The sequence below is a fragment of the Colossoma macropomum genome, unplaced genomic scaffold, assembly GCF_904425465.1.
Source record: "Colossoma macropomum unplaced genomic scaffold, Colossoma_macropomum, whole genome shotgun sequence".
NCBI lineage: Eukaryota > Metazoa > Chordata > Actinopteri > Characiformes > Serrasalmidae > Colossoma > Colossoma macropomum.
This window is the reverse complement of record NW_023494802.1, coordinates 41,253,224-41,265,611: the sequence shown is the minus strand read 5'-3', so window position 1 is coordinate 41,265,611 and position 12,388 is coordinate 41,253,224. Positions and strand designations below refer to the sequence as shown.

Here is a 12,388-nt window from a genome sequence, read left to right as displayed (position 1 = left end):
GACAAGTGGTGGCAAAAAAGTAAGTTGTTTTGGTCTATCGTATTGTCCCATTTGTGTTTTTTGTTTTATTAAGAATTATGATTCAGTTAAGCAAGTCCTCCATGAAGCTGGTTACACACTGTCTGCAATGTAAACTAGATGTACGTACTAAGTGCTGGTTTGTTGTACAGAACAACAATCAATTACTTAGCAAATAAGTTGAAATGAGAAAGCACAACAGTGTCCTGGAAAAGGAGCATAACTAAATGTTGTGTCTTCATAGGTCTTGATGGATAACTACAAAAGACTGTTTATAGAGCTCTTCAGTCTTGGTGATTAGTGTTGTAGTCAAGACCAGTAGGTCTGAGTCTGAGGCAAGACTGAGGCTGGGACACATTGAGTCTGAGTCAAAACCAAGACTTTTAGTAGTCAAGTCTGAGTCAAGACTGAGACCAGGAGTGGCCAAGACAGAGACCAGATTAAGAAAAAAAAAATGCCCGGTAACCGCTGGGATGGGCTTCAACTCCCCCCCCCGTAACTCAGAGGGATGTGCAGCTTGGAAAACATGTTTGTATATTATATTATATTAAAATATAACGTTAAAGAAATGACCTAAAACATTACTACATTGTGTATTATGTATTAGAGTAATAATGGCTGTTGTAGGAAGAAGTTAATGATATAGATTCATGGCCACATAAAACAGGGAAAATAGCTAAAAATACGGCAGAAAATATCCAAACATTAACTACAATTAATGATGCTCTATCAACAGATTTGTAAACAATGTAATATAAATGTAATATAAAGCTCTCAGTAACATTATTATTCTTGATTGATGCAAGTAACGTTTTCTGATAGAGTTCCACCTTAAATGGTGCCCGAGGGCCTGAGGCACCAGAATGTAAATGAATGTAAATTTGAACAAGTTGACGGATAAGAAGCTGACTTCTGCTTTGTGTGATTCAGGCTATCAAACTGGCCTGCCTACAGGTTCATGTAGAGCTTTAACTGTAAATACACACTATGGTGTCACATTTCAACAAGGCAGCAGATTTTGTCAGAACACCTCATTGTTGAGCTAAAATTAAAGCAGTGATGTAAAAATACTCATAAAAATACTTATAAATGAACTCAAGGAAAAGACCAAGTTTTGCTTGGTTAGTGCTGTAACAAGGGTGACTATTTGCTTTTTCTTCAATTACTTCTATTTCTGCTAATTTGTCACATTTAAATGTAGCTCTTAAATGGTCAATTCCATTTATTGAAGATAAAAATTTATTCAAAACCTATATCACCCATGTGAAAAAGTTACTGCCCCCTTAAACCTAATAACTGGTTGTGCCAGTAGCAACTGCAAACCTTTGTGATAACTTATTTTTTACATTGCTGTGGAGGCATCTGGTCTACTATTTTTTGCAGAATTGTTTTAATTTGGATATATTTGAGGGTTTTCAAGGTTTCTGCCCCTTGCAACTCTCCCATGGATGCCAGCGCCCTAGTAATGGTTTTGTAACCCTTTCCAGATTGGTAGATTTCAATGACTTTGTTTCACATCTGTATTTGAATCTCTTTAGAATGTGGGATCATGTGCTGCTTACCTTCTGGCCTGCTTCACATTGCCAGTCAGGTTGTGTTCAAGAGATGTCTAGATTCAACAGGTCTAGCAGTAATCATGCCTGGGTGTGGCCAGTAAAACTGAACCCAATGGTCAATTAAATTTGGTTAACTGGTTGATTTAGTAGCTAAAGGGGCAATTACTTTTTCATATAGGGCTAGGTAGGGCTGAACAAAATATGCTTCCTGTTGTAGATTTCCAATATTAATATATATTTTATACATTCACACTGTTGTCAGGTTTAAGTACTGATGAATCCTTTTCTTCAGTCAAAAGCTTGGAAATATTGAGTGTTGGGGTGTGGATACTGCAAGCATTGTCTTTGTTTGGAGCTCTGTAGTGCTGATGTGATGTGGCATATAGGTTTCAATTGATTTTATTCTCAGTTTAAACTAGTTTAAGCTGGTTTATAAAAAAACACAGTTCAAAGGATATTCAAAACAGATTTTGCATTCCATGTTAGTGCCACAGATTTTATTAATCTTTCAGCACAATGAGCAAAGTCCAGCTTTAAAAGATAAGGTTGCTACATTAGTCAGACCTTTTAAGTTTTAATTATTAATGACCTAAAGTTTCTGTAATGTTCTCAGTACAAACAATAGGAGTACCTCTGTCTAGAAAAGCTCCATTTTATTCCACATGTGTATTTCAAAATTTATAAGTGCAATATAAACACATCAAGTAACTGAATCTGACCAGTATTTTGTTAGTGAGCTGAATCTGTTGAGGAAATAATTAATGAGTGCAATTTTTTTCTTGAACAATAATATTATTATTATGTTCAATGTTTAGAGGATTGCCTGATTAGAAGATGGATGCTTCCACTCCAGCTCACACCAGTGCTGTCCAGACTAACATCACAGCTCAGACAGGAGGAACTGTCTGTGCTCCGGTGCTTCATGGAAATCTATTTCAAGGACAAGTTGTATTTAATTTACATGGAGGTATGTGATGCACCATAAAACCAACTAAAAAGTGAATCTGTTTGTACTATTGTGCATGTAAAGTTGTATCTAAGCTGTATGCATATCTTCTCATACACTGCAGTAAATTAAAAATGAACACCTTACCACTCACCACTTTCCTTTTTAATTGTACACCATTGTTTGCTGATGTTTAAATATGAACATAGAAATATATCTGACCTGCACATTAAATGAACAGCAGTAACATGTTCATAAAACCATGCCCTTTCTCAGGCAATGCATCCCACTTAATGGCTTTGGGGTTCTATATTCCTTTCTCTTTGGCAACTTGTTATCAGCTTATTAACTTTACATAGCATATAATATGCATTTAATAATATTGTTCTAATTAAAACGTGGTTTCCCTACAGCTCATGAAGCTTCCAGTGCTAACCCCAGCACAGCTCAAACTGGGAGCTCTGTTGCTTGTGCTGAACTCAGTGAAGGTAATGTGTGGCATCACTATACTGAACTGTTTGTCTGTTCTATGAATAGCAATAAATGTTAGCTTTTTCTTTCTTGTTTTTAAATCTACATGGATTACTGAATAAAAGCTGGCATTCTTCACAAAAAAACTAAAACAAATACAAAATGAATTGTGTTCTAGAAGTTAAAGAATGAGATTATCTAAGAAAGAAATACACTATTTGGTGAACCTATTTCATATATATATATATATATATATATATATATATATATATATATATATATATATATATATATATATATATTTAAAAATTGCCAGCTTGCACACTGCATACCTGAAATGTCTTGGTAACAAATGCCTCACAACAAACAGTTTCCAAAAGTATTTCTACTGTTTCTTTTCTTCTGATTTCCAGACCTGATCGCTAAGCAAAAACAAGAACACAAATCCAAATTGCAAAAGAAATTCCAGAAAATTAATGAAGGACTTTCCAAGCAAGGAAACATAACACATCTAAATGAGATCTACATAGAACTGTACATCACAGAGGGTGGGAGTGGAGAGGTCAACAATGAACATGAGGTAAGACAGATTGAAATATCCAGGAGACAGCCAACAGAGGAGACACCCATCAAATGCAATGACATCTTCAAACCATCACCAGAACAAGACAAAGTCATCCGAACTGTGCTCACAAGAGGAGTAGCTGGAATTGGAAAAACAGTCTCTGTGCAGAAGTTTATTCTGGACTGGATTGATGGAACAGCAAATCAGGATGTCACCTTCATATTTCCACTTCCTTTTAGGGAGCTGAATTTGATGAAGGGGAAGAAGCTCAGTCTGATCGATCTTCTTCAATGCCTTTTCCCAGAAACAGAAATACTAACATTAATTGACTATGTTGAAAACAAAGTCATATTCATCTTAGATGGTCTGGATGAATATCGACTTCCTCTAGATTTCCAGAACAATGAAAGCTTGTTTGATGTGAGAGAGTCAACCTCAGTAGATGTCCTGCTGACAAACCTCATCAAGGGGAATCTGCTGCATCCTGCTCTTCTCTGGATAACCACTCGACCAGCAGCAGCTAATCAGATCCCTTCTGAGTGTGTTGACCGGGTAACAGAGATTCGAGGGTTCAGTGATCCACAGAAAGAGGAATACTTCAGGAAAAGGATCAGTGATCAGAGCAATGCTGAAAAAATCATTACACACATACAGTCATCAAGAAGCCTCTACATCATGTGCTACATACCGGTCTTCTGCTGGATTTCAGCCACTGTTCTAGAGAGGGTGTTGGGTGAAACAGAGAGCAGACAGATTCCCAAGACTCTGACACAACTGTTCACACAATTCATGATCTTTCAAACTAAGCATGGGAGTCAGAAGTACCAAGGAACATGTGTGATTGATCCTCACCAGACTAGAGAGAGTATTCTGGCACTGGGGAAACTGGCTTTCCAGCAGCTACAGAAAGGCAACCTGATCTTTTATGAGGAAGACATCAGAGAATGTGGCATTAATGTAAGAGAAATGTCAGTGCACTCAGGAATGTACACACAAATTTTCAGAGAAGAATTTGAGCTAGATCAAGTGTTTACCTTTGTGCATCTGAGCATTCAGGAATTTCTTGCAGCTTTGTATGCATTTCTCTCCTTCATCCTCAACAATGAAAATATCTTGAAACAAAAAGTCACTGGAATCCATGGTCTTTTCAGCAAATCTAATATGACAACATTTCTCAAGAATGCTGTGCACCAAGCCTTACAGAGTGAGAATGGACACCTGGATCTTTTTCTCCGTTTCCTTCTGGGGCTCTCACTGGAGACCAATCAGACTCTCTTACGAGGCTTACTGCCACAGACAGCAACCAGTTCTCATAGCATGAATGAAGTAATCAAGTACATCAAGAGGAAGATAAGGGAGAATCCATTTCCAGAGAAATCCATCAACCTTTTTCACTGTCTGAATGAACTGAATGATCACTCTCTAGTACAGGAAGTACAAACATACTTAAACACAAGAGGTAATGGTCGTCTCAATGGAGCTAAACTTTCTTCTGCTCAGTGGTCAGCTCTGGTGTTTGTATTACTGAACTCAGAAGAGGAGTTGGATGAGTTTAACCTGAGAAAATATAACAAATCAGATGAATGTCTTCTGAGACTTCTGCCAGTGGTAAAAGCATCCAGAAAAGCAGAGTGAGCATTTTTAGTTATATATTTGACTCCATAATTATTGGTACCTTTGGTAAAGTAGGGTAAAAAAGGTCATGAATAAAATGTCTTTGTGGTAAATTAGCTCAATCTAACACAGAGAATTAGAAATGTCTTATGTTTAACCCCGGAAATGGCCAAGGCCTATCAACAGGCCCAATTTTTTATTACACACTTTTATAATATAAGTATAGCTCAACCAGTTTGCTGTAAAATCCCTGTAGTTACTGAATAATAAACCTCAGTATGCAAAAAGCCTTGGATTTTAAGGGGTTAACTGAAGGAAATTTAGTTCAACATGTGTCACAATTATGGGAAAACTCTGCATTTAGTATCTTGTTTTGCTAACGTAGTAGCAATGAGTTCTCATATGATGCTTATTGAGATTGGAAAATACATCTCAATATTGTGTCTCTTGGTCATTGAGACATTTTTTGTGGATTTAAAAGTATTTCAATTAAAAAAGATAATATTGCTCATGATTGTTTCCCATTACTCATCAGTGGTTGTCACTAGCATAGCATTCCTTAAAATGTTGTTTTGCATTAATTTTTGTGTATAATTGTTGTAAATGTGTGTGTATATATGTACATTTGTGTTTGATATGGGGGTGTTCTGAATTTCTCTCCCAGGTTGTGTGAGTGTAATCTCACAGAGAAAAGCTGTGCAACTCTGGCCTCAGCTCTCAGTTCAAACTCAAATCTGAGAAAGTTGGACTTGAGTAAGAACAACCTGAAGGACTCAGGAGTCAAGCTGCTCTCTGCTAGCCTCAAGAGTCCAGAGTGTAAACTGCAAATACTGAGGTGAGATAACGATTTGCTTATAGTGGGTCAAGGGCACAATTTTTGATTGCTTATTTGATTATGTCTTTGACCTAAGGTTTTTAATTATGTATTTATGTTTGTGACATAATTTATAAAAAACTTGAACTTAGCATGTCAACCATGATCCATGATGGGAGGGGTGACTCCCCCTTAAATTTGTTTTATTTGTTAAACATATTAGCATGTAAATTTGTAGCTTTCTGTGAGATGTTTTCTGTAATATATTGTCTTTATTACTGCAAAAAAGATGTATGATGCTTTATTGTTGGATCCACTTATTTCAAGTCAAGTCAAGTCAGCTTTATTGTCAATACTACAATATGTGCAGGACATACAGAGTATTGAAATTGCATTACTCTCAGACCCCATGGTGTAGCAATAACATTAAATATACGGTAAACAGGAAAAGTGTGAATTTAAATAGACACTATAAAAACACTAAAGACTAATTGTAAAAATAAACACTAATTGTGGAAAAATAGAATAATACGAAAATAATATAAATATAAGAAGGTCCTGAAATTAACACTAAAGTGACATTTAAGTCTGTGGGTATAAATAGTGGAAATATAAACAGTAGTGCAATTAGAATGAGCTTATGGAGCAGTTAAAGTGATGAGTGCGTAACAGAAAGTGATGGGTGCATAACAGTCTCTGAGAATGTCAGAGTTTTCTTATGTGTAAGCATTAAAGAATTGATGTAGGTCTAACTCTTTTATAGTCCCTTAGTTCTAGGCATCAAGTAAGTAAGAGTGCAATCAACAAAATACTAGATCATTTCTTTGGGTTAATATGATATTTTGGTGAGCTCCAGGAGGGTCTAACTAAACTGTATTAAAATGCCCAATGGCTGCCACTTACCAATTTTTCTGGTTTTTGCTTTCTTACAAAAATGGGAGCTTACAGTGAAATTTACTGTGTAAATATTTTCCACCTTGTTACTCCAAATAATGTGCCAGTTATGAGATATTTTATAATGACCTTCATACGTACAACCTGTTAGACATTGCAGTGTAATGTAGTTGGACTCAGCACTTTCTTGGTATTTCCTTGGTGCTTACATGCCTCTTACATGAAACACAAACAGCAGGGTGTAGTGGTGGTGCTGGACTCAGAAGACAAGAACATTTTTAAAAGGAATGCTGTTACTCTTCAACTATTAAAGACAGAGATGTTCATACAAGGCTACAGCCTTTCTAAATGGAAGATGGTAGAGAAAACACATCATATCATATATCCCATAATGTTTAAAATAATATAAAATAAAATAATGTGCAATAAAAGATCAAAGAAAAATGTTAATGTTGTGATGCTTAGTATTTTTTGTCTTACTAGTTAACTCATTAGTATTATATAATAATTAGTACTATATTAATTACGCTGCAGAATTACTTTTTGACAGAATATGAGGATTTGTGCTCCTTCTGCAGGCTGGAAAGCTGCAGCTTTACAAGTGAAGGTTGGACTGTTCTGGTTAAGGCTCTGAAATCAAACCCCTCATCATACCTGAGAGAGCTGAATCTGAACAACAATAAACCAGGAGAGTCAGGAGTAAAGGAGCTCTCTTATCTGCTAGAGGATCCTCGGTGTAAACTGGAGAAACTACAGTGAGTCATAAACATTTACGATTAATACAGTAATTCAGTAGTAAAAACATACTAACCTATACAACAACTGTCATGTTCCAAGACACTCAGTTATATATCAGAACTATCAAAAAATATTTATCTCCCAAGATAATTGAGATAACATAAATGTGTGTTAATCTGTATGTTTGAGGAGTTTTTATCTTTCTGCAGACTGTATAACTGCAGTATTACAGAGGAAGGCTGTGTTGCTCTGGTTACATCTCTGAAGTCAAACCCTTCACACCTGAGAGAACTGAATCTGAACTGGAATAATATAAGTGACTTAGGAGTGAAGGAACTCTCTAATCTACTGAAGGATCCACAATGTCAACTGGAAAAACTTCTGTGAGTTATGCATTTGCAGACATATAGTAATATGGCAAAGTTTTAGGTACTTGAAAATTAGAATTTCAAGTCAAGGCTTAAGGATACAATAAACTTGAATTTTTAAAAGGCTCTCAGAAACAGCATAATAGATAGATTAAATTGGAGGCCTACTAGTTAAAAGTGAGCCCTGAAGCTTATGCTGTAATTACGTGGCAGGTTTACTGAACAGTATCTTAAAAATTGCTTCAAATGGAAGAAAACAACAAATAATAATAGAAAAACATGACTAGCCCAGGTATAGTCAAACAGTTTTAAGTAAACAACAGGCTTCCTTTTTAGTACCCAATGTAACTCAATGAATTAGCTAACACTTAACAGCTCAGCTTGGTATAACAAATGCACCTCAGAATAATTTTTTTAACAGTTGAGAATCTTTTAATGGGAATATATTTTCTTAAAGCCTGAACAAGACATCAATGCTCAAAATGCATTAAGTTTCAATTTGACCTCACCAAAATAGAATAAGATAAACAAAACCTTGTGATCAAGTGTTTCAAAATGGTTAACAGTACTCACAGTATTTCCAGGAGTCAGAGTTTGGTGGGAAAAAGAGGAGGGGATAAGCGGTTGCAATACTACGACAATATTGTGTGGACGAGGCACTGGAAGAGGTGGGCATGTATGCTCCCATGAAGCCAGAGGAACAATAGGTGTCTCCTGGTAGCCTGTGGTGCTATCCAGTTAGCATTACACATTCGTTGCACTCAGAGGAACCACAAGTGTTTCCCTGGTAGCTCATTCCACTATCTTAATGGCATGATGGTCCATGAAAGCACACACCAGGGTTAAACTTGCGTTACAGTACTTAAATTAGCAAACGCCAGCCTCTTGTTTTAATGTGCTGCTGTTGCTGCTAAAACTACTGAGTGGAGCACAACATGGATATGAGCTGCATGAGATAACTGTAATGTTAACTCTGTTTTTTTCTTTTAACTCCTTCACTTGGGCATCAAAATACCACAGTTATGAGTAGAATCTGTCTACTCACCATATAGATCCAACAACACTATCAGTAGGTCTTGTTGGATCTAAAACATTCAAAATAAAAGAACTGGCAAAATACAAAAGCAATGTTGCCTGCAATTCTCTTATCATTTCTTTCCTCCTTCTGCTAGTCCTGTTCCTCTCTTACTCCCTGCCCCCAAATCAACAAAAAGAAAGGAGGTACAAATAAACAGCTAATTAGTCCAATAAAATAACCAGAGATAAAACAGCCACAGAGGTTGGTTGACCTACCACATGGTACTAGGTACATTTCACATGAACTTGAATAAAAAACACAATGCCTTATCATACCAAAGAGGGTATGCTTCTCACAGTTTGGCCTATACAGCACCAAATTAATCTCTACGAACTTGTATTCTTATATTGTTTTGCTTTTCAACATTAATATATGCAAATTTTCTGCCTTCATTTTACATTTGATCTTTTAAGGAGTATTCTGTGGATTAAGCTCTGGGCTGGTTTATTTGGGTTTTTACTTACATAATGTGTATATTGTTGCTGTCATGCCTTGTATGTCTGCCCATTCTTGTCAAATAATGTTTTTATAGGTAAAAAATTGAAAAATCCAGATACCCTTTGAATTATGTTCAAATTTCATGATGAACAGACCAACAGAAATGGTCCAAATTATTTGCAATTCTTGATCCATTAACTTCCATACAAAGTTGAAACTGTTTTTCCTTCTGTAAATTTTTGGTTAGTTTTTCTTCAAAAAACAAAGATATATATATATATATATATATATATATATATATATATATATATATATGTAAATTTTGACCTGTAAGAGTATTTTTTTTCTCCTTCTCTCTACAGGCTGGAATGCTGCAGTATTACAGAAGCAGGCTGTGAGGCTCTGGTCAAAGCTCTAGAATCAAACCCTTCACACCTTAGAGAGCTGAATCTAAAGTACAATAAACTAGGAGAGGAAGGAGACAAGAAGCTCACTGATCTGCTGGAGGATCCCCACTATAAACTAAAGAAACTATTGTGTGTGACTGAATAACTGTCTGTTTACACATAATACAAGATCAAGCACAGGAGGATAAACAGATTTAAAGGTTTTACTATATTTATCAACAGGCTATGTAATACGCTGCACCTGCAAGAACTAAATCTGGCTGGCAATAAACTAGGACACTCAGGAGTGAAGCAGTTGTCTGATTTACTGGAGGATCCACGAAGCAAACTTGAAAAACTACAGTGAGTTATTAGCTACGTGTTTTTTTTATTTTATTTATAATTTTTGCCAACCAAAGTAAGTAACTCAGACTATGTCAGTAAAGTTATTTAAGAAAGAAAACTGAAGAAACTAAAGGAAGGCAAAAAAAGAAAAAAAAACCTTTATTTCCTGATGACATCATGAACTTCTGTGTAAAATGGCAAAATCTGATTAAGATTAAACACTAGTAAATATCCCTTAAATTTGAATACTTGACTATGGTTGAGTATCCTTGGCTATATCACACAACACACTTTTGGTACCACTGCAGAACATCAGCGTGCGTATCTATCCAAAAGCCCTGAGCATCAATGTCCCTCAAATTTCTGAGCAATATGACAGCAATTATCCAGTCTCTTTACCAACAAAAAACAACCTGCAAGTGTTTCTGGGTCACCTTAAGTTCACTGTCCACTTTTATTAAAGGAACACTAATTAATTTCTTAATTACTGTTGTAACTTCCTGCTCATCATTGCTTACTATGATAAAAGTGTTAACCTAACCTGCTCATGTAATGAGTTTCCATTTTCTATGCTTGCATGTCTACCTTAGCTTATCTTCAACACACATTATTCATTTATGTTTACACAACTGTGCGCCCATGTCTGAGATTCTATTTTCTCTCCAAGGTTGACTAATTGTGATCTCACAGAGGAAAGCTGTGCAACTCTGGCCTCAGTTCTCGGCTCAGAGTCCTCAATTCTGAAATATCTGGTTCTGAGTTTGAATCAACTGGAGGATTCAGGAGTGAAGCTGCTCTCTGCTGGACTTGAGAATCCACACTGTAAACTGGAAACACTGAGGTGGGTTCATTACTTTCTCACCGTTGATGCAAATCTCTCTCACAGAAATGCACATAAAAGAGTTGTATATGTGGAAAACATTTTGACAAGGCTTGTGCATTGTGTTAACAGTCACAATGTGGGGCGTAAAAAATTATGGGTGGGATAAAACTTGGACCCTACTTTGATAAAAGCCCTTACCATGTTTATAACACAACCAGGTTAGCCTGCTTCTTTGCTTCTAAATTTAAATATCTTCACAACAATTTGAAATATAAACAAACTTCAAAATCTGTACTAATCTAGTGAAGCTAAGCTTCCTACAATATGGCATATACAATACAATGTGTCATACATCTCTGTGAAATACTGGGTCTGATCTCTGACATCTTGATTACATTTTTACTTCATCAGTCCACAGTATTTGCAAAATGTCTCTGGCTTATCCAGTTGTTGTTTTACATATTTCATATGTTGTGTTTTGTAATCAAGTCAAAAGTAAGGTTTCCTTCTGAGACATGGAGATCATATTGATGCAAGGTACACTACAAAGTAGAACAGTGCATCACCATTCCTGTGTCATCTAACCTTCATGCTAGTCTTTTGCTGTCATAGGAATTTGTCTTTCTGGCCAGTATATAAGCAGTTCTATCTGAGTGTTCTCTTGGACATTTCTTGCCTGGACTTCCACAGTTTCTGTTACCCTTTTCTTAATGACATTTCAGATTTTTTTCAGTTCATTTTCAAATTTCCTAGTCCGTAGTATATAACATTTTAGACAAGACAACACAACTGTGTGTGTGTGTGTGTGTGTGTGTGTGTGTGAGAGAGAGAGAGGGGGGGGGAGAGAAATTACATGGTTTCTAATATTTTACCATTTCTCTTCCAGGCTATTTGACTGTAATCTGACAGAGAAAAGCTGTGCAGTTCTGGCCTCAGTTCTCAGCTCAAACGCCTCAAGATTGAGAGCGCTGATTCTGAGTAACAATAAACTGCAGAATTCAGGAGTGAAGCTGCTTTCTGCTGGACTGGAGAATCCACACTGTAAACTGGTGCACCTGGAGTAAGATCATCTCACTATGCAGATGCAGATCATTCACACATCTGACAAAAACATACAGGAGAAGTTTTCTGAGTAATCTTTAAAATACATCTGTGTTTGAGTGTGTGTGTGAGTGTGTGTATAAGAAAAGATTACTATACATCAAGTGTCATAAATTGAATATTATATTTTTAAAAAGTCATTACCTGCTCTTTATTTACATATGGATAAAATTCATTAAGCATTAGGTATCATTTACTTACTGATGTGTAATTTAAAATTAGTAATTAACTAC

General features: G+C 36.0%; 1 protein-coding gene across 1 annotated transcript in view; it reads left to right on the top strand.

Moving 5' to 3' along the window:
- The window catches only part of LOC118822939, a 47,848-nt gene that overhangs the window by 477 nt on the left and 34,983 nt on the right, over positions 1-12,388 (top strand). Inside the window, exons 2-11 of the mRNA XM_036592265.1 lie at positions 2,390-2,541; positions 2,934-3,008; positions 3,405-5,187; positions 5,835-6,005; positions 7,457-7,633; positions 7,826-7,999; positions 9,863-10,036; positions 10,130-10,249; positions 10,899-11,072; positions 11,941-12,114. Of these exons, the coding sequence (XP_036448158.1) occupies positions 2,409-2,541; positions 2,934-3,008; positions 3,405-5,187; positions 5,835-6,005; positions 7,457-7,633; positions 7,826-7,999; positions 9,863-10,036; positions 10,130-10,249; positions 10,899-11,072; positions 11,941-12,114 (3,155 nt within the window). The 5' untranslated portion in view covers positions 2,390-2,408. The remainder of the gene's footprint in view (positions 1-2,389; positions 2,542-2,933; positions 3,009-3,404; positions 5,188-5,834; positions 6,006-7,456; positions 7,634-7,825; positions 8,000-9,862; positions 10,037-10,129; positions 10,250-10,898; positions 11,073-11,940; positions 12,115-12,388) is intronic.